The sequence below is a fragment of the Jaculus jaculus genome, chromosome 7 (assembly GCF_020740685.1).
Source record: "Jaculus jaculus isolate mJacJac1 chromosome 7, mJacJac1.mat.Y.cur, whole genome shotgun sequence".
NCBI lineage: Eukaryota > Metazoa > Chordata > Mammalia > Rodentia > Dipodidae > Jaculus > Jaculus jaculus.
In genome coordinates this window covers 2,400,055-2,422,782 of record NC_059108.1, presented here as the reverse complement: position 1 = coordinate 2,422,782, position 22,728 = coordinate 2,400,055, and the positions used below count along the sequence as shown (strand labels likewise).

At 43.5% G+C, this 22,728-nt stretch overlaps 2 protein-coding genes across 10 annotated transcripts in view; one reads left to right on the top strand and one right to left on the bottom strand.

Moving 5' to 3' along the window:
- Positions 1 to 4,350, top strand: part of Znf568 (zinc finger protein 568) — a 73,168-nt gene extending 68,818 nt beyond the window's left edge. For both annotated transcript variants that reach the window (XM_045153790.1, XM_045153789.1), the window contains exon 10: positions 3,854 to 4,350. In XM_045153790.1, coding sequence (XP_045009725.1) covers positions 3,854 to 3,954 — 101 coding nt within the window. In that variant the 3' untranslated portion in view covers positions 3,955 to 4,350. The remainder of the gene's footprint in view (positions 1 to 3,853) is intronic.
- Positions 1,128 to 21,266, bottom strand: LOC123453207 (zinc finger protein 14 homolog). 8 transcript variants are annotated; one of them, XM_045153809.1, is made up of 6 exons: positions 19,095 to 19,337; positions 14,383 to 14,472; positions 11,305 to 11,431; positions 8,776 to 8,877; positions 4,988 to 6,091; positions 1,128 to 1,622 (listed from the first exon to the last, which is right to left on the bottom strand). In XM_045153809.1, the coding sequence occupies exons 2-6, from the start codon at positions 14,395 to 14,397 to the stop codon at positions 1,618 to 1,620; spliced, it is 1,353 nt and encodes a 450-aa protein (XP_045009744.1). In that variant the 5' UTR covers positions 14,398 to 14,472; positions 19,095 to 19,337; the 3' UTR covers positions 1,128 to 1,617. The 8 variants fall into 8 exon arrangements, with proteins under 8 accessions (XP_045009744.1, XP_045009745.1, XP_045009741.1 ...); XM_045153810.1 differs by lacking the exons at positions 1,128 to 1,622; positions 19,095 to 19,337 and adding exons at positions 16,058 to 16,135; positions 21,135 to 21,266 and having other exon boundaries at positions 4,628 to 6,091; XM_045153806.1 differs by lacking the exons at positions 1,128 to 1,622; positions 19,095 to 19,337 and adding an exon at positions 21,135 to 21,266 and having other exon boundaries at positions 4,628 to 6,091.
- Positions 21,267 to 22,728: the final 1,462 nt, after the last annotated feature.

The window sequence follows — 22,728 nt, the reverse complement described above, 5'->3', positions numbered from 1 at the left end:
GACTAGAAAGAAAAAGTATTTGATACAGGTGAAAATAAAGACTAAAGTTATAAATGTTAGTAAACCATAAAGTGCATTTAATACCTGGAATGACTAAGACCTGGAATATTTTTAAAAAACCTGACAAGATAATCAACGCCTAAGACCAGATGTAGGAGATACACAGTAAAAGCTGGGCAGTGACACACATCTATGGTCTTGGCACTCAGCAGGTGGAAGCAGGAAGATTTTGAATTCAAAGCCAGCTCAGGTTACTTAACCTGTCTCAATGAACAAACACAAAAAAAGCAAGAAAAGAACATGGTAACTGGGCAAAAATGCATATCAAAACATGCAAGGCTAGAGAAATGGCACAGTGCTTAAAAGCACTTCCTGTGCAAGTACAAGGGCCTGCGCAGGCCTGAGACACCATGTCAGTTCCATTCCCAGACCCACATAAACAGCTGACATAGCCATGAGTGTCTATAAACCCAGTCCATAGGGAAACAGACACCCAAGAACTGAGAATTCCTGGTGCTTGTAGGGAAAAAGAAGAAAAAAAAAAAAACAAAAAACCACCAAACTATGGGATCAGTAAGACTCCAGTTCAAATAAGAATGGATGGGAAGACCGGAAGGATAGCTTAACAGTTAAAGCACTTGCCTGCAAAGCCAAAGGACCCAAGTTCATTGTCCCAGGACCCATGTAAGCCAGCTGCACAAGGTGATGTATGCATCTGGAGTTCGTTTGCAGTAGCTGAAATCACTGGTGCACCCATTATCTTCCTCTCTCTCAAATAAATAAAATAATAATTTTTTTAAAAAAAGAGTGAAAGGGAGCTGGGTGTAGTAGAGCACACCTCTAATCCCAACACTCAAGATGCTGAGGTAAGAGGATTGTTCAAGACCAGTCTGGGATTCAGAGTGGGTTTCAGGTCAGCCTGGGCTAGAGGGAGACCCTGCCTTTAAAAAAAAATAAAGTTTTATCCCCTCCTGCCTTCACATGGCAGGAGCCCTTCATAATCTCTCCTCTTTCCTTCTCTAATCTAATAGTCTCTCTGAACTGAGAAAAAAATAACTTTAGTGACACTTAACAAGCTTTCTTAAGTATCTCATTGTCATTAATTTCCAAATAATACACAATTTCAATTCTGACTTTAAATATTTTATTACTGAGTGTCAAACACATACCAAAGTATAAATACAACAATGACCCCCCCCCCCATGAACATGTCACTCCACTTTAGTCATTATCAGTGTTTTGCCAACCTAGGTGCCAGCTCTTTCATGTAGCTGAGGCTGGCCTTGCACCAGCAATCCTCATTGCCACCACCTTCGGAGTGCCAGGATTGTATTTCCTCCTCACCATGTCTGGCTGGCTGGAATATTTTAATTCTAATCAGCATATCCCATTCCATAAATACGTATTTCTCTAACACACCAGACAGTTTATACAGCAACCACCTTGACATGGTCATCCCCAAGGAACGGATTCTACATGGAATCTAACACTTGGTCCATAACCACACTTCTTCCACTGTTTCCAGATGTCTTCTTAGTTTTAAGCCAGGGATGCCCACATGCTGAATGTCCTTCATGACTCCTAAGTCTGCTGTAGAGGTGCCTCTGCTTTTCCTCTTCACACTACCCAGTTGATGAAAGAAACCAGGTCACTTATTTTATAGAATTATAAACAATCTGGATATATAACTGGCTTCTTTCTGGTGGTGATATTTACATTTCCCATCTATTCCCAAAGTTCTTGGTTTTAAAGAATTTGCCTGAAAGGTATGATCTCTGGGTTATTTTGGCAGTAAGGACCCCCAGATGGTGTCTTACTTCTGCCTGCACTGCATCAGGAGGGGACACTGGTGGTCCTGTTTACTGAGGTTAAAGTAGATCAGAGGGCTCAGAAGTGGTCCCCTTGATGAATCCACTACAGAGAATCTTTCAGCTAATAGCTCTTCTACCTATTGAAGATCATTTTCTGGACCCATTATTCAATTAGTCCAGAAAAGAGTAATTTTTTTTTCTTTTGTTCTTTATTTACTGATAGAACTTGTTTTGTTTTTTCAAGACAGCGTTTTGCTCTAGCCCAGGCTGACCTGGACTATGTAGTCTCAGACTGGTCTTAAACTCTGAGTCATCCTCCTACTTCTGCCTCCCAAGTGCTGGGGATTAAAGGTGTGCACCACCATGCCCAGCTTCCCCCCCCCCATCCCTCCCCAGGAGGTAGGGTCTCGCTCTAGCCCAGGCTGACCTGGAATTCACTATGTAGCCTCAAACTCATGGTGATCCTCCTACCTCTGCCTCCTGAGTGCTGGGATTAAAGGCATGTGCCACTACACCCAGTTGAGCTTTTATTTTTTTAGAAACTTTTAAAAAATTTATTTGCATGGAGAGAGAATGGGTGCACCAGGGCCACTTACCACTGCAAACACACTCCAGATGCATGTGCCACTTTGTGCATCTGGCTTTTTGTTGTTGTTTTCTCTGCCCTAGCCTAAGCTAACCAGGAATTCACTACGTAGTCTCAGGCTGGCCTTGAACTCAGTGATCCTCCTACCTCTGCCTCCCAAGTGGTAGGATTAAAGGCGTGTGCCACCATGGCCAGCTCTCAATCAACTTTTGATGAGCCTGAAACATTGATCATATGGTAAAGAGAAAAGTAAATATTCATTTCGCTTTTCGCTGATGTTAAGAATGATGAGTTGGAATCTATCATCTTTTCATTGTATACCAAGTTATGTGGCCAAAACCAGGGCAACTCAGATACACATGTAGACACATCCAAAGACCCAACTTGAAACGCCAGTTGGAAATAGGGTTAATTTGAACACCAAAAGGTATACTGGGGCTGGAGAGATGGCTTAGCGGTTAAACACTTGCCTGTGAAGCCTAACTAAGCACCACGGTTCGAGGCTCCATTCCCCAGGACCCACGTTAGCCAGATGCACAAGGGGGTGCACACGTCTGGAAGCCATTTGCAGAGGCTAGAGGCCCTGGCGTGCCCAGTCTCTCTATCTGCCTTTATCTCTCTGCCTGTTGCTCTCAAATAAATAAATAAAAATACAAAAAAAATTTTAAGGTATACTATAATGAAATGTTACTTTGTACAAGAAGTTTACATACATGCAAACTCCCAAGTGGCTGGTATCTTTTATACTATCTTTGATACTGTGTAATGAATCTTTAACTTGGTCAAAGAAGAGATTTTTAAGTCTTCTTCAATTTGGGGTAAAGTATTTCATCTCTGATTTTTCTTTTTCTTTTCCTTTTTCTTTTTTCCCCCTGAGGTAGGGTCTCACTCTAGCTCAGGCCAACCTAGAACTCACTCTCTAATTCCAGGATGGCCTTGAACTCCCAGAAATCCTCTTACCTCTGCCTCCCAAATGCTGGGATAAAAGGCATATGCCACTATGCTTGGCTCTCTCAACTATTCATATTCATGAAATTCATAATTTCTTTTTAACATGAAGTTTCTATTGCAGCTCAAGTGATAGAGACTCCTGAAATGTACTATAATCTAGATTGTACCTATAGTAACTTCCTTTCAGGTTAGTATGTAGAAAGGTGAGATAGGAAACATTTCCACATTCATTACTTCTTTTATTTTATTTTGTTTTTTTGAGGTAGGGTTTGACTCTAGCCTAGGCTGACCTGAAATTCACTATGTAGTCTCAGGCTGGTCTCAAATTTACAGCAATCCTACCTTGGCCTCCAGAATGCTGGGATTAAAGGCGTGTACCACCACACCCAGCTAGAATTCACAATATTAATGACAACTATTCTAGAAAATATTTACAGAATATATGCTACATGACTATGCCTTTTCCAAGCATTAACTACTTCATTTTTACAATTCTATTATACAGTGTGCCTGGCGGACTCTACATTGACCCTAATGGTTCCTTGTCTCCTGGTATTCAAGTTCATGCAGTCCTCTCTTCTTGAGTGGGAGCTGGCTGACAGCTGACTCCTAGCCACAAGGTGGCAAAGATGATGGAAGGCTGCTTTCATGATCAGATTACACAAGATTATAACTTCAATCGTGCTAGCCAATTTCTATCTTGCTAGGAGCCTACTCTTAGCATGCAGGATTGGATTAAGGAAATAGCCATGGTTGATGGCTGATGAGGCAAAGAACTGAAACCAGCCTTCAGCTGAGAGCCAGCACAAAACTGAGAATTTCAACAAGCTGTTGCCTTCATCAAACTTCCTGAGCCTGCAAGGAAATGAATTCAGGCGTCCAGCCTGTCAGCATAGACATGGATCCTTCCCATGTAAAACCTTCAAAGAGACCCAGCCTTGGCTGAAACTTCAAAGACTCAACTCATGCCTGGATTCTTGATCCATAGAAGTTTTTTATATAATAAATAGATACCATTTTAAAATACTGTTATTCTGGTAATTTATTACATAGCAATAAATAACTAGCACATGAGTACTCCTGCCACCATTTTATAAGTGAGCAAAATGAATCATGGAAAGTTTAGTGTCTTGTCCAAGGTCACAGTATGAATGACACAGTAAGATGGAGAAAATGACAGTTAAAACTTTCCTACATTCTCTCATAGGAATTTACTGAAGATAAGCAACATTTGAATGAGGATGGAAGGCTTTTAAAGCAAAGTAGTCTTTCTCTAATAAAAATTTTCTTATGGTTTATTGTAAGCATGAAACAAATATTCTTAAAAATGGATTTCCTGATATTTTGCAACATAATGTGCATCTCATAGTTTTCTTATATTAAATTCCACTATGAATCTTCTGATGTTGAGTGAGGTGGGAGTGCTGTCTAAAGGCCTTCTTACATTCCTTACATTTGTAGGGTTTCTCACCAGTGTGAATCCTCTGGTGTTGAGTAAGAAATGAATACAGTCTAAAGGCCTTACCACATTCCTTGCATTCGTAAGGTTTCTCACCAGTGTGGATACTCTGGTGCTGAGTAAGCTGGGAGAGCAATCTAAAAGGTTTTCTGCATTCCTTACATTCGTAAGGTTTCTCACCTGTGTGAATACTCTGATGTTGAGTAAGTTGTGAGAGCAGTCTGAAGGACTTCCCACACTCTTCACATTCATAGGGTCTCTCACCAACATGAATGCTCTGGTGTGAAATAAGCTGTGAGTAACTACTAAAGGTCTTCCAGCATTCCATGCATTCATAGGGTTTTTCACGTGTATGAATTCTTTGGTGGCGAACAAGCTGTTGCCTTAATCTAAAAGTCTTCCCACAGTCCTTACACTCATAGGGCTTCTCCCCAGTGTGAATACTCTGATGGACAGTAAGCTGTTGGCATATTCTGAAGGCCTTTCCACATTCTTTACATGCATAGGGTTTCTCACCAAAATGGATTCTCTGATGTACTCTAAGGTCTGAGCTACACACAAAGGCTTTCCCACACTCCTTACACTCATAGAGCTTCTCAGAGGTATGAAGTCTTTGGTGTCGGGTAAGGTGTGTACACTGCCTAAAGGTTTTCCCACAGTCCTTACACTCATAAGGTTTCTCCCCAGTGTGAATTCTCTGATGCCGAGCCAGCTGCTGATGCACTCTGAAGGCCTTCCCACATTCCTTGCATTCGTAAGGTTTCTCACCAGTGTGAAGTCTCTGGTGCTGAGTAAGTTCCTGGAGCACTGTGAAGGCTTTCCCACATTCCTTACATCCATACGGCTTCTCACCAGTGTGAAGTTTGTGATGTCGAATAAGGTGTGCACGCTGTCTGAAGGCTTGTCCACATTCCTTACATGTGTAAGGTTTCTCACCAGTATGGATTCGCAAGTGTTGACTAAGTGTTGAGCGGCGGATAAAGGTCTTCCTACATTCTTTACATTCATATAACTTTTCTCCATTATGAACTTTCTGATATTCAAGAAAACTGTGCTTTCTGTAAGTAATGATTCTATCCGAGGTAATCTTTACCTGCCCAAAGTAACTCTCTTGTGGCTGTTTCTTTCCCTCAATCTTACTTTCATATTCCCAATCATTTCTGAAAATCGAGCCTTGGGGGCTGCAGCATTTAATTCTTTCCATCATCTCCCATTGCAATGAATAAACTTCATAGAAGTCCTTTTCTGGAGATAAAGTATCAGCCTTGTACCTGGACTCCAAATCTGAAAGAAAGAAAAAAAAAATTATATATATAAAAAAAAAGGGGAGAAGGCTAGGGGTGCTGGTGCACTCCTTTAATCCCAGCACTTGGGAGGCAGAGGTAGGAGAATCACCACGAGTTCAAAGCCACCCTGAGACTACATAGTGAATTCCAAATCAGCCTGGGAGAGAATGAAATCCTACCTCGAAAAAAAAAAGGGGGGAGGAGGAAGAAAAGAAAAAGGAATGGGAGGGAGAAAAGAAGGGAAAGAAGGTCAGACGAAAGGAGAGAAAGAAAGGGATGAAGAGGAAAACAGAAAAGGGAAGGGGAGAGAAGGGAAGGGGAGGGAGGGGAGAGGAAGGTAGTGCTGAGCCTGGGAAGCTACCACTAAGGTAGGTATAAGGTGAAAAGCAGCTGGTTTTAGTGAAGGGCCACACCTCACTCCTACCTTCCCCTCCCAAGTGTTAGGGTTACAGGTATGACCAGCATGCCTAGCTTGCTAAGATTTTTTTTTTATCAGAAATCAATGCTGAATTTTGTCAGATGGCATTTTATATTAATGGCAATGATGATACATATGGTCTCTTATTCTTTTCTATTTATTTATTTGAGAAAGAGAGAGGGAAAGAGGCAGAGAGAGAGAGAATGGGTAAGCCAGTGATTCTAGTCACTGGAAACGAACTCCAGACACATGTACCACCTTGTGCATCTGACTCTTTGTGGGTACTAGGGAATCAAACCTGGCAAGTGCCTTAACTACTAAGCTACCTCTTCAGCCCTGGTCTCTCATTTTTAAAATTTGATTTGTTTTGCATGTGTGTGTATGTGCATGTGCATGTACATGCATGCATGTGTATGAAAGAGAGAGGCCTAGAGATCCATCAATCTCTACATTCCCAGAGCTGGGATTACAAGCATACATCACCATACCTGGCTTTACGTGGGTTCTGGGGTCAGAGTTCGGACCCTCATCTTTGCAAGGCAAACACTTTACTGACTATGCCATCTCCACAGCCTTTTTTTGGTAATTTCTTTTTCATGCTATGATATAAAGAGTTTGGTTGGCCCTATAAAGTGAATTGAGAAGTACGCTGTGGTAGTTTGAACGTAATGAGAGACCAAATGTATGTGTTTTAACCCTCAACCCCCATTTAGTGATGCTGTTTTGGAAAGGAACATAGAGCCTTGCTGGAGGTAGCGGGTCACTGTGGGAGGGCCTTGAGATTAAGAGACTAGCCCTCCTTGTATTCTCTCTTGCTACTTCCTTCTCCTGAAGTGAAGATGAGACAGACCTCCTGCTCAGGCCTTCCCTGTCATAGTGGACACAACACTCAGAGCTGCAAGCCAAGGGTAAATGCTTTTCTTCCTGAAGCTGCTTCTGGTCAGTGTGTTTTGTCTAGCAACAAGGAAGGTGAGGGTAGGGTGAGGTTTGGCCCTTCACTAAAGCAGGCTACATTTCACCTTACACTACCTTTTCTTCTTTTTCTTAATCGAGGTGGGGTCTAACACCAGCCCAGGTGGACCTGGAACTCACTCTGTAGCCCAAGGTTGGCCTCAAGATCCTCCTACCTCTGCCTCCCAAGTGCTGGAATTAAAGGCATGCACCACAGCACCCAAGTATACTTTCTTTACAAAAGCTTTCTGATAATGATTTCAATTATTTTAACAAATATGAAGTTATTCATTTCTTCTGTTTCACTTAAGCTATCAAGTTTATTGGCATAAAGTTATTTACAGAATTCTCATTTTAGTCTTTTTAAAAAATTCTTGTTTTATATTTATGATTTGTAAGCAGAGTGGGAGAGAGAGAAGAGAGACAGAGAGAATGAGAATTAGTGTACCAGGGCCTCCAGCCACTGCAAAGGAACTCCAGACACATGTGCCCCATTGTGCAACTGGCTTAAATGGGTACTGGGGAATTTAACTTGGATCCTTTGGCTTTGCAGGCAAGCACCTTAACTGATAAGCCATCTCTCCAGCCCTCCTTTTCTCAATTAAATAAGGTTGTCATTAACTTTATTATCTTTTGACCAAGATTTATAATTTTTAATTTATTTATGCATTTTTGGGTTTTCGAGGTAGGGTTTTTCTCCAGCCCAAACTGGCCTGAAATTCACTATGTAGTCTCAGGCTGGCTTTGAACTCATGGCAATCCTCCTACCTCTACCTTCTGAGTTCTGGAATTAAAGGTTTGTACCACCACGGCTAGCATAGTATTTATTTGTGTGTGTGCGTGTGTGTGCATGCACGCATGTGTGCACATGTTTATATAGGCTCATCAAGGCTTCTTTCCACTGTAAATGAATGCCAAATGCTTGTGCCACTTTTTGCATTTGGCTTATGCAGATGGCCTGGGAACTAAACCAGAACCCATAGGCTTTGCAAGTAAGTGCCTTTGGCTGCTGAGCCATCTTCCCAGCCCAATTTCTCCCTTTTCTCTGCATCTTGTTGATGTCTATTAATTGTCATGGTTCCCCCTTCTCCTGAGAATAGCTTCCCTCTATGAAGTGGAAGATGGGGGAGTTAGGAAACAATGCAACAAGACTCAATGGAAAGCAGTTTTGCTAGTCCAGACTCTGAACATCTGAATGTGAAGTGTCACATTTCCCCTCAGGCCTCAGACCCAACAACCTCAGCAAGTACCTCCACTACACAGCTGGCACACCCCACAGCCATGCTTCCCCCTCTCTCCTCAGTCTCACTCACCAAGCCGCAATCTCCTGGTTCCTTCCTTCACAACCAGCCTAGGTTCCTTCCCTTCTTCATCCAAGACAGTAACCATATCTCGTTTAGAAATGGCAGGTCCTGCTTAAAAGAAAAATGTCACATAAACCTGGAAATCCTTACCTTCAGATTTCATTGATGCCTAAGTATGGCACCTTTTGTTTTGTTCTGTAGCCCAAGATAGCCGAGAACTCACTATACATCCCAGGCTGGCCTCAAAAGGGGGTAATCCTGTCTCAGCTTCCCTGGTTCTGGGATTATAGGTGTGAGCCACATGCCTGGCTTCAAAATGGCTCTTTCAAAGCCTGAGCAATGCAAGAGAGATGAAGAACCATGTGGGGAACCTCAGGGCCACAAACTGACCACTAACCGACAGGGCTCTGTTTGAGAGGCATACTGTGTTGTGCAATGACAGAACACACTCTGGATCCAGACTGCTTCAAATCCTCACTGGTATGATTTACTGAGTAAACACTCTCTCCTGGGCCTGTGTGTTCTCACCCGAAATGAGGGTGACAACAGACAGCCCTCATAGAGCTGCTGTGAGGGCTTCCTAACCTTAACACTGTGCCGAGACTGACTGTTGAAGCACCAGGCACACTGATGTACTGAGACACACAACATGCTCTTAGCTGTTACTTTTTTTGTGTGGGGGATTTGGGGGGTTCAAGGTAGGGTGTTACTCTAGCTCAGGCTGACCTGGGACTCACTCTGTAATCCCAGGCTGGCTTCAAACTCACAGTGATCCACTTACCTCTGCCTTCTGATAATTAAAGGCATGCACCACCACTCCCGGCTACTTTTTACTGTAATAATTGGGCTGAGAAGGTAATAAGAGGCTTACTGAAACTTTCTCAGATGCTTGCTAGGCAATTCACTCAATATCAAATACAAAATTCTTAGCTCCCAGCCAATGACAGAATGCCTTTTAAAAAATTATAGGGCGAGCTGGAGAGATGGCTTAGTGGTTAAGCACTTGCCTGTGAAGCCTAAGGACCCTGGTTCGAGGCTCGATTCCCCAGGACCCACCTTAGCCAGATGCACAAGGGGATGCACGTGTCTGGAGTTCATTTGCAGTGGCTGGAGGCCCTGGCGTGCCCATTCTCTCTCTCTCTCTCTTTCTGTCTCTCTCAAATAAATAAGCAAAATAAATAAAAATAGTAAAAATAAAATAAAATTACAGGGGGCTGGAGAGATGGCTTAGCAGTTAAGGTGCTTGCCTGTAAAGCCTAAGGACCTATGTTTGATTCTCCAGATCCCACTTTAGCCAGATGCACAAAGGTGAGGCAAGCACAAGGTCACACATGCCCACTAGGTGGCACAAGTGTCTAGAATTCGAATGCTGTGGCTGAGACCTTGGCACGCCAATTCTCTTTCTCTCCCTCTGCTTCTCTCTCTCTAAAATAAAAAAGGAAGGAAGGAAGGAAGGGAGGGGAGGAAAGGAGGGAGGGAGGGAGGAAGGGAAAAGAAAAAAAAGATAGGAACTGCAGAGATGGCTTAACAGTTAATGCACCTGCTGGCAAAGCTAAGAACCCATGTTAGACTCTCCAGGTCCCTTGTAGGCCAGATGCACAATGTGACACAAGCATGCAAGGTCGCACATGCACACAAGGTGAAGCACAAGCCTGGAGTTGTATTACGGTGGCTGGGGGCCATGGCATGCCAATTCTCCCTCTTTCTCTCTCTCACACACAAAATAAATAAACAAACAAACAAATATAGATGGACCTGGGCATAGTGACACATGCCTCTAATCCCAGCACTCAGGAGGCAGAAGTAGGAGGATTGATGGGAGTTCAAGGCCACGCTGAGATTACATAATGTATTCCAGGTCAGCCTGGGCTAGAGTGAGACCCTACCTCAAACACACACATATGCAGGCACACACAAGATAGATGGTACATGAGAAATATTGTTCTCTGTCCTCCAAATGTACTCTCACACACACAGCATGCATGCACACACAAAACCAATCAATCCAAGATAATTTTTGAAAGATTTAACTTTTGTTGTGTCTGTGGCAATGGGTAACTGAGCCTAGGACCTTACACATGCTAGGCATGCATTCTACCACTTAGCTATATATGCAACCTAGATTTTAACTTTCAGTGATAATGCAGCTAGAACTATGTCTGTTTTATGAACTAGAATATGTTTCCTTGAGCTCTGAGTGAATTTACACATGCATCCCATACTCGCCTCCTTTGAAATAAACAGTATAAAGCATCTACCTCAATTCTGAACTCAAATACAATATAAAATCTGGTTTCTCAGACAATACTTCTGCTGTATTCAAACCCAGTACTACAGAAACCAAGACAGTGCAGAACATGAAGACAGTGAGGACACAGCACCTGAGAATGACTAGGTATCACATAGAAAGACATTTCCAATTCATCAAACCATTCCTTTGAGGAACTGAGGGCAAAAATTTGGTGCATTTCTCAAAATACAGTCCTGAAATTAATTGACGGGGTGAAAGATAATACTTTTTGGTATAAATAAGCTTACCTAGTGAGATGAAGTTGCTATAATTCTCCCACATTACATCCCTATATAAGTCCTTTTGAGCAGAGTCCAGGAATTCCCATTCTTCCTGTGAGAAGTCTACAGCCACATCCCTGAATGTCACTGAACCCTGAAAAAACAAACTCATGTATTACTTGTGCAAAATTGTTTTTCTAAAACAGAGAAGGTTGGGGCTGGGGAGATGGCTCATGGGTAAGAGTGCTTGCCATGCAAGCATGACAGCCTGAGACCACTGAAGTTTGATTGCCCAGCACCCATGTAAAAAGCTAGGTGTGGCCCATACTTGAGCTGCAAGGCCACTGCAAAATCCTGCTGGAACTGAACTGATAACCTCCTCCATGTAGACCAGCTGACAGAAAGCTGGAAGAAGCCATTTTGCATGCAGTTCAATGGGAGAGAGAGAAATCACCAGTGAAGATACTCAACAGTGGATACTGCAAGCCTTATATTTGTCCAGCCAAGGCAAATGAGTCAACACATGAAGTAGTGCCACGTCTGTCATGGTGGAAACCAACCACCCTCTAATTGGACTGGAGGCCTGATCCATGGGAGGGAATACATCCCTGATACTGAAAACCTACAATAGGTGTAGTCATGAACCCTAGGGGTGTAATGGCTACTGGCGTCTGGCTAAATGTATATACTATGCTTCTCAAACTGCCCAGTAAGCACTTCTCTTAATGTTCATACCCTTATATTAATGTTACTCTCACTTCTGGTAAAGAACCTTCTCTTTTCAGATGGCAGTGACCTTGGGATGACTCAGAAGGCAGTATGCTGCTGGGCAGAAGTGACAGGAGTACACAGAACTGCAATATCTCTATCACACCTTCAAGGCTCAGGGTCCATTGCAGAAGAGGTGGCAGAAAGAATGTAAGAGCCAAAGGAAGGGTAGGACTCCTTACAACGTGCTCCTCCAGACATAAAATGGCCTGGATATCCATGACCTCACAGTGCCTGACACACCTACACAAGACCATCATAACAGGAGGTAAAAGATCATGACATAAAATAAAAGAGAATGATTGAGAGGGGAAGGGGATATGATGGAGAATGGAATTTCAAAGGGGAAAGTTGGGGGAGGGATTACCAAGGGATATTGTTTATAATCATGGAAGTTATTAATACAAAATAAATTAATTATTAAAAAAAGCTAGGTGTGGCCATGCATAATTGTAACCCCAGTCCTGCCAGAGATAGAGACCAGAGAATTACTAGGGCTTCTGACAAAAGCTCTGGATTGAGTGAGAGATTTTGTCTTAGAAAAAAACACATAGGTGAAGAATGGAGGTAGGAGGTTCACTGTGAGTTTGAGGGCACCCTGAGACTACACAGTGAATTCCAGGTCAACCTGGGCTAGAGAGAGACCCTACTTGAACCACCCCCACCTAAAAAAAATTCATTCAGCTATACACTTACAATTTGTATACTTTTCTATATAGATGCCATACTTGCCTCCAAAAATTATTTTATTATTTTAAATTTTTATTAACATTTTCCATGATTATAAAAAAATATCCCATGGTAACTCCCTCCCTCTCCCCCCCCCACACTTTCCCCTTTGAAATTCCATTCTCCATCATATTACCTCACCATCTCAATCATTGTACTTACATATATACAATATCAACCTATTAAGTACCCTCATCCCTTCCTTTCTCACCCCTTTATCAAAAATTATTTTAAAACCTTCTTAGATGACATATATGTTAGAGATATAAATATTTTCCATATAAAATTAAACCAAGGGCTAGAGAGATGGCTTAGCTGTTAAGGCAATTGCCTGTGAAGCCTAAGGATCCAGGTTCTATTCTCCAGGTCCCATGTAAGTCAGATACACAAGGGGATGCATCCATCTGGTGTTTGTTTGCAATGGCTAGAGGCCCTGGCATGTCATTCTCTCTCTCTCTCTAATAAATAAATAAAAATATTTAAAATTAAACCAAAAGTTACTATAGTGCAAGAAACATTTTTTCTGGAGTTTAAGTGTTAAAATCAAAAGTTGTTCCAGGGCTGGAAAGATGGCTTAGTGGTTAAGGCACTTACCTGAAAAGCCTAAGGGCTCAGGTTTTATTCCCCAGAACTCATATGAGCGAAATGCACATGGTGGTGCATGCATCTGGAATTCTACAATGGTTGGAAGCCCTGGAACGCCCATATCCTTTCTCTCTCTCTCTTTCTCTCTCTCTCTCTCATAAATAACAAACACACACACATACATATTCTAAAGTTGTTCCATTTGAGAATTCTTCTTTTCTGAAGCATCCTGCTTTTGCTCTCTCACAGCTTCTAGCAGAAGACAATGTAAGTGTAAATGCTCGGCAGTGGTGGGAGAAAGCACACAAACAATGCCTACAGTTCTCCAGTCCTCTCAGTAAGGCACACAGACAATGGAGTGAGAGGAGCTGGTTCTTCACACACACACACACACACACACACACACACACACACACACACACACGGTCATGTAGAAATTGACATTATTTCAAAAGGGGTAAAGAAAGCCTTATGTGGTGGTACACACATGAAATACAACACTCTGGGGGTGTAAAGAAGAGGATCACAAGTTCAAGGCCAGCCTGTGCTATTCAGTGAGGCCTTGCATCAGAGAGGTGATAAAAAATACTGTTTTAAAAAGAGGAAAGAGATGGCAGGCATGGTAGCGCACGCCTTTAATCCCAGCACTTGGGAGGCAGAGGTAGGAGGATCACTGTGAGTTCAAGTCTACTCTGAGACTACGTAGTAAATTCCAGGTCAGCCTGAGCTAGAGACCCTACCTCGAAAAGAAGAGAGAGAGGGAGGAAAGAGGGCTGGAGATGGCTTAGCATTTAAGGCGCTTGCCCACAAATCCTAAGAACCCAAGTTTGATTCTCCATGTCCCACATAAGACAGACACACATGATGGCACATGCATCTGGAGTTCATTTGCAGTGTCTAGAGGTCCTACCATGCCCATTCTCTCATTCTCTGTCTCCTTCTCTCTTTCCTTCTGTCTCTAATAAATAAATAAAAAATAAGATATTATTTTTTTAAAAAAAGAGGAAAGAAATATTAACTTACCTTGGTCAGGGCCATGATTTGTAACTGCAAGAACTGGTCAGTCCTCTTCAGTATTTCTAATATAAACTGGAGGGTGTGGACAAGCCAAAGCTAGAATAAAAAGAACATGTGAAACCAAACATGCTTCGGACCTTTCAAACTGATTTATTTTCCCCTCTACCATTCCTGCTTCATAACTACTCATTATTGAATCCCCACACACTTATCCTATTACCCAAACAAACCTGGAGACTTCTGCAAAATTCAAGCCCTGAAGAACCCCAAATGAACAAGGATGGAAGGTGTTGAGGAGCCCAGATATCTCAGCAGGATTTCTGACCAGGTCTCCATCTCACAACATATATCTCATCCTGACACTGGAACAGAGCTTCCTAAACAAAAAGACCTAGAAAACTACACAGAAGGTGCCTGGAAGCTCCTACAAGGCTGTCCTCTTTTCCCCTGGCCAGAGAAGTTCATCACTCTGGTTTCCCCATCCGGACATCTCACGGCATCCTTTACCATCTCCTCTCAACATCTAAGCTGAACAGGAATGGGTTCACAATCTATGCTGTTAGTCAAAACAATACTGGAAATCTTCCTGTGACAGGTGGTGTGTACACATCTTCCTGAGATGGGTGGTGTGTATGCATTGTGTCTTTGTGCGACTGAGGTGTGTATGTGTCTTCGTATGGCGGGGGGTTGCATTTTTGTGTGCTGGGTGGTGTGTACATATCTTCCACGTAATGGATGTTGTGTACACGTTTGTGTGATGGGGGCGTGTCTGTGTGCCAGGTGATGTATATACATTTTCATGTGACATAGTGTATGTGCATTTTTCACGTGGTGGGTAGCATGTAAGCATCTTCATGTGAAGGGTGGTGTACACACATCTTCATCTGTCAGATGGTTTTCAGTACTTCTGCAATGTTTTCTTTCAGAACAGATACTCAGGTGTCAAATATGGTAAGGGATAGATTATTCTTTTGAATCCATATTTCTCAAGAGCCATTCCTCTTTAACCTTTGGTTTTTGTCTCAGAAGGCTAGAATTTCTGTTACTGAGAGAAACCTGAGCATTGGTAGCTCAGTAAGAAAGAATCAATAGCCTTTCAAAAGTTACTAAAACTTAGAACATAGTGAAAGAGACTTCTCCAGAAACCTCCCCCTGCAGAAACATCAACTGATCAACTATCTAGGAACACAAACACCTTTGTAAGAGCCAAAGAAAGCAGTGAGAGATCACAGAACCTGGATTAGCTCCTCCCTAGCTTCAAGCAAGCATGATGAGGGATGCTGGCAGATAGCTTGCAGAAGATAAAAAGAACCTAGTTGCGGGGAGAAGTAAATACAGTTGTGCATTTTGCCACTGAACTAATTTTTACATTGCTTGGTTTTGTGAAGTTGGGTCTTGCTGTGTGTCCCAGGCTGGCCTAGAACAAGATCCTTCTGCCTCAGCCTCCTGAGTGCTGGAATTACAGGTGTGCACTATCATGACATATCCCTTCCTGATACCATCTAAGAAATGAAGGCTGCTTCCCTTCTAATCTTCCTAACATATGGATTGATTGTGCTTCTGAGAGTCAGTCCTTTTGATTAAGAAGTCTATGACACCTTCCAACAACTGTTTCATTCGTAATTTTATTAGGCAGTTAACATGTCCAACACCATCAAAATAAAAACTGTAAGCCTGACACCTTGGCATGTTGCTTATATTCCAAGTAGTTGGGAGGCTGAGATGGGAGGCTCTCTGGATCCAGGAATTCCAGAGCAACCTAGGCAGCAGAGTGAAACTTCATCTCAAAAAAGAGGTAAATAATATTTAAGGCATTGATCTTACTGTATTAAATCTACTTACCTTGGCCTAGAGAGATGGCTTAGCAGTTAAGGCGCTTGCCTTCAAAGCTAAGGACTCATGTCCCATCTCTTTCCAGATCCCTCATAAGCCAGATGCACAAAGGTGAAGCAAGCGCAAGACTGCACATGGTGGCACAAGCATCCGGAGTTTGATTTCAGTGGCTAAGGCCTATTTACCTCTACAAAGATCCTACAACATCAGTATATCTGGACATAAATTTATAGTGCTTTTTTTGTTTGTTTTTTTGAGATAGGGCCTCACTCTAGCTGAGGTTGATCTGGAATTCATTATGTAGTCTCAGCTGGCCTTGAACTCACATGATCCTCCTACCTCAGACTCCTAAGTGCTCAGATTAACTGCATGTGCCACCACACCTGGCTAACAAGCATTATGTTTTTTTTAAAAAAAATTATCTTTATTTATTTATTTGACAGAAAAAGAGAGGGAAAGAGAAAGGGAGAAAATAGGCGTGCCAGGGCCTCCAGCCACTGCAAACAAACACCAGATGTGCGTGCCCCCTTATGCATTTGGCTAACATGGGTCCTGGGGAATCAAACCTGGGTCCTTTGGCTTTGCAGGCAAACACCTTAACCACTAAACCATCCCTCCAGCCCACAAGCATTATTTTTAAAAAGCACTACAGCTGGGTATGGTGGCGCACACCTTTAATCTGAGCACTTGAAAGAATGAGATAGGAGGGTCACTGTGAATTCGAGATCAGCCTGAGACTACATAGTGAATTCCACTTCAGCCTGGGCTAGAGTGAGACTCTACCTCAAAAAAAACAAAAACTAAAAATAATGCTTGTTATAAAATTGAAATATTTTTAATTTTTTAAAAATTTATTTGAAAGTAAAAGGCAGAGAGGTAGAGAGAGAATGGACATGCCAGGGCCTCTAGCCACTGCAAATGAACTCCAGATACATCTGCCCCCTTGTACACGTGTGACATTACACACTTGCATCTCTGTGTGGGGCTTATGTGTGAGCCCTGGATATTCAAACGTGAGTTCTTAGATTTTTGTAGGCAAGTGCTTTAACTGCTAAGCCATCTCTCCAGCCCTGAAATCTTTTCTCTAAGGTTTTTTTTTTTTTTTTTGGAGGTGTTGGTAGTAATGTTTTGAAACAATGTCTTACTTTGTAGCCCAGGCTGGTCTCAAACTTGGGGTATTCTGTCCCTGTAATCCCAAGTGCTGGGATTACAGACATGAAACACCAAACTTGGCTAGGATTTTTAAAAATATATATATAATCATGAGATTTGGCATGCTGCTTAAGTACTAATATCAGGCTGCAAAGACACAAAAAAGGAGAGGGAAGAAGGGAGGGAGGGAAACAGAGGAGAGAGATCGAATGGGAGAAAGAAAAGACAAAACATGAAAAGAGACTAAGAGAAAGGGGATCAATGGGAATAGGAGGACAAGAGAGGGTAATGGGGGAGAGGTGTAAAATTTGATCAAGTACATTATATCAATGATCAAAATGTCACAATGAGCCAGGAGTGGTGATGCACACCTTTAATCCCAGCACTCAAGAGGTAGAGGTAGGAAGATCGCTGAGTGTTTAAGGCCAGCCTGAAACTACACAGTGAATTCTAGATCATCCTGGGCTACAGTAAGACCCTACCTCAAAAAACAAAACCAAAAGGTAAAATGAAACTCACTATTTTGAAATAATATGGCAATAAAAATATATTTAAGGGCTGCAGAGATGGCTTAGCAGTTATGCACTTGCCTGTGAAGCCTAAGGACCCTGGTTTGAGGCTTGATTCCCCAGGACCCACGTTAGCCAGATGCACAAGGGGGCACACACGGCTGGAGTTCATTTGCAGCAGCTGGAGGCCCTGGCATGCCCATTCTCATTCTCTCTCTCTCTCTCTCTGCCTTACTCTGTCACACTCAAATAAATAAATAAAAATAAAATAAAATGAATATTTAAAATATGCCCATCAGTAGGGTAGCTTTAAAAAATTAATATTGGGCTGGAGAGATGGCTTAGCAGTTAAGGCGTTTGTCTGCAAAGCCAAAGGACCCCTGTTCAACTCTCCAGAACCCACGTAAGCCAGATACACAAGGGGCGCATGCATCTGGAGTTTGTCTGCAGTGGCTGGAGGCCCTGGCGCGCCCATTCTCAAAATCAATCAATCAATCTCTCTCTCTCTGTCTCTCTCTCTCTGTGTGTGTGTGTCTTTCTCTCTGTCTCTCAAATAAATAAAATATATTAAAAAAAATTTTTTTTAAATGAATGTTGCTCAGTAATAAAAACAGTAAGGCCAGAGCTGGAGAGATGGCTTGGCGGTTAAGGTGTTAGCCTGCATAGCCCAAGGATCCAGGTTCGGTTCCCCAGTATCCATTTAAGCCAGCTGCAATATGTGGCGCATGCGTCTGGAGTCCATTTGCAATGGCTAGACACACTGGGACACCTATCCTCTCTCTCTCTCTCTCTCTCTCTCTCTCTCTCTCTCTCTCTCTATCTGCCTCTTCTCTCTCCAATAGACAAATAAAATATTATGTAATTAAAAAAAAACAGCAAGTCTGTGGTTACAAGCACACAAAAGGCATCCATAACAGCATTTAACAATTCATACAGTATCTAGCAGCATAACTTGGAGATCAATGGTGGTTTCTCTCAATCCTGATGAACCACCGGGTTGCTGCGTCTCTGGTCGAGCCATGCGTGCGTTCAGTTCCCCACACCCAGAAAAATGAAAAATGACACTTCAAGGGACAAAGAGGGAAAGGAACCCCATGCTAGCTGATGGGGGACTTTTACCCCTACATCCTTCCTCCCTCCCTCCGCCTTCCAGACTCCAGCGCTCCTGCAGGGCGGCCCGCCCCCCGGGACACGCCCCCGCGGCCCTCAGTCACCACAGCGCACCGGGGAAGGGGGTCGCCAGGCCAGGGTGGCCTCGAACCCCGGAACCTGCAGGGAGGGACCGCCGGGACGCCGGGGTGCGGGAAGCTGCGGGCCTCCTTCCTGTGCCGTGTTTGCTTGGAGGCCTTCACTCCGGGGTCCTCCATCTACCTCGGAGCCATTCCGGGCCTCTGCGACCCGACGAGAGGACAGAGGACGCAGCGGCACGCCCAGCGCCCCACCAGCCGCGCGAACCCCAAGTCACCGCGACCGAGGCAACGCAGCGGCGCCCCGCCTCGCGCCCATTTCCTCGGGGCAGACGACACACTCACCTCTCCCGGAGCCCTCAGCCGCCGGGCAACCGGAAGAAGGATTCGCGAAGTCTTGTGGGAAATGTAGTCCAAGCTGAGCGGGCTGCGCGGAGAGCGCAAGCGCAGCTGCAGGAAGCCTGAGCTCTGGTCTAGGTCGGTGCTGCGTTGCTCCCACTGCTTGGTGGAGGCTTACCAGGTTTGTTCTTGGTCTCCTGCGAGGTCTTACAAAGAACTCTTGTTCCCGGCCGACACTTAAAAGTCTGACTGTATTTGGGGCTGGAGATAAGGCTTAGCGGTTAAGTGCCTGCCTCTCGTCCTTCCGCTTACCCCTGTTTCCCCTCCATGTCTGCTATTCTGTGTCTGTTAAATTGGTTGATAGTGTCGTTAGATTTTTATGATGGGGAGGAACCCAGGATGCTGGGCAAACGCACTACCATTGAGCTACATCCTCAGCCCCTAGATGTTCTTTATTGTACTGGTTTTTTTTTTTGTTTTTTTTTTTGTTTTTTTACAAAATGTTAACCTGAGCCTGGCGTGGTGGCACATGCCTTTAATTCCAACACTTGGGAGGCAGAGGTAGGAGTGCTGTCAATTCTAGGCCACCCTGAGACTACACAGTGAATTCCAGGTCAGCCTGGGATAGAGCGAGACCCTACCTTGAAAAGAGAAGAGATTGTGTGGATAAATCTTTTTTTTTTTTTTTTTAATTTGAAAGATACACATAGAGAAAGAGGCAGACAGAGGGTGAGTACGGGCACAGCAGGGCTTCCTACCACTGCAAACAAACTCCAGGTGCATGTGCCACTTTTTGGATCTGGCTTTATGTGGATACTGGGGAATCGAACCTGGGTCCTTTGGCTTGACAGGCAAGTGCCTTAACTGCTAAAGCCATCTCTCCAGCCCACCTATAATGTTTTGATCACAATTCACCCTCTTTACCTTCTCACCTTCCTCCCTCCTGCTAAGCAGCTTTTCCTTCCCAACACGTCCTCTCTCACTTTCATGAAAGTCTATTTTTGGAAACTTACAGAATGTAGTTAGAGTTGCATGCATGGGGATGGGCAGGTGCAGTAGTTACACCACTAAAGATGACTCCTTTCCCACTAGCTCTTATTTTCTTGACTAGGATGAAAAAAATATTAATTTTAAAAAGTTTAAACTTAAAAAAACCAAAAATAAAAAAATTAGCCTAGTATGGGGGGGGTATATGCCTGTAATCCCAGTGTTTGGGAGGTGGAGGATCAGGAGTTTAAATTTGGGTGCATTTGATTGAGTTTGTGGTCTATATGAGGGGTCATCTCCAAAACAGCAACAATCTTTAACTGCCCATCTCAGAGGGACAAAAGGCAAGTAGACTCTGGCTTCCCTCAACTTGTTGCCCATTAGAAACATGAAATATGACTACAAAGATGGCTTAGAGGTGAAGGTGCTTGCTGTGAAGCCTAAGGATCCAGTTCAATTCCCCAGAACCGGTGTAAGTCAGATGCACAAGGTGGCTGATGCATGTGTCTGGAGCTCATTTGCAGTGTCTAGAGACCTCGGCGCACCCATTCTCTATCAAAATCGGAGGAATTTTAACAGGTTTTGGTCATAGTGTCTGTCACAGGGATTTGAGTCTTTAAGCTGTGCTTTATTCAGAGCAGCAGACAAGACGACAGTGGACTAACATCGCAAGGAGCTGCCTCCCCAGTCTTTCCTGTTAGCTTTTTTTAGGGAACCAGAACAAAGCAACACACCCAAAGTTCAGTCTTACCTTTCTGGTCAGGTGGCTCAGAAATGGGTGCTCGTTCAAGGTCTCCTCTCCGTCTTGTGTTGTTGATACTTTTCTACTAGTCTCCTCACTCTGTGCAGCAGGGGAAGACTCTCTTTCCCTCTTTACAGCCTGCCTGTAGCAGGGAAGAGATCCCAAACATCACGACCACTGAGGACTGATTTCCACCTGAGCCTCCATTTGGATGGCATCTAAACTAAAGTTTAACTCAGAACAAACTGCCAGCAGCAGTGTGTGTGCACTGGGCCACTTTCAAGTTATATGTGCAGATTCCTCCCTACCAAAAAGTACAAACGTGCTTTTATAATATAGAATATGAAATACCCCTAATGGTTCTAACATATTTTGTCAGTTCACTTATTCAAGAACTGTATTTGGAGGCCGGGCATGGTGACACACGCCTTTAATCCCAGCACTTGGGAGGCAGAGGTAGGAGGATTGCCATGAGCTCGAGGCCACCCTGAGACTACATAGTGAATTCCAGATCAGCCTGAGCTAGAGTAAGACCCTAACTCGGGAAAAAAAAAGAACTGTATTTGAAGCTGGAGAAATGGCTTAGCAGTTAAGGCGCATGCCTGCAAAGCCTAAGGACTGAGATTCAATTCTCTAGGTCTCATGTAAGCCAGATTCACAAGGTGGCATATGTGTCTGGAGCTTGTTGCAGTGGCTAGAGGCCCTGATGCGCCCATTCTCTCCCTCTCTCTGTCTCTAATAAATATTTTTTTTAAAAAAGACTGTATTTGTAAATTTGTTTAATATTGTTCCTCAAACCAGACGTGGTGGCACATGCCTTCAATTCTAGCAATGAATTCAGGAGGCAGAGGCAGAGGAAAGTCGCCAAGAGTTCAAGGCCACCCTGAGACTACAGGGTGAGTTTCAGGTCAGCCTGGAACCAAAATCAAAACAACAGTACAGCAGGGGCTGGAGAGATAATTGAGCATTTGCCTAGAGCTTAATGACCTGGTTTCAACCCTCCAGTACCCATATAAAGCCAGATGCACAAAGTGGCACATGTATCTGGAGTTCATTTGCAGTGGCTAGAGGCCCTGGTGTGCCCATTCTCTTTGCTTGCAAATAAATACATTATTAAATTTTTTTAGACTGGGCATGGTGGTGGACACCCTTAATTCCAGTACTCAGAAGGGAGAGGTAGGAGGATCTCTCTGAGTTGGAGACCACCCTGAGACTACACATTGAATTTCAGGTCAGCCTGGGCTAGAGAGAGACCCTACCTTGAAAAACAAAAAGTACATCAGGGGCTGGAGAGATGGCTTAGCGGTTAAGCGCTTGCCTGTGAAGCCTAAGGACCCCGGTTCCAGGCTCGGTTCCCCAGGTCCCAGGTTAGCCAGATGCACAAGGGGGCACACGTGTCTGGAGTTCGTTTGCAGAGGCTGGAAGCCCTGGCGTGCCCATTCTCTCTCTCTCCCTCTATCTGTCTTTCTCTCAGTGTCTGTTGCTCTCAAATAAATAAATAAAAATTTTTAAAAAATATAAAAATTTAATTAAATGAATAATTAAAAAAAAAGTACATCAGTATTTCACTTGACAGATGTGGTTGCTCACTCCTGTAATACCA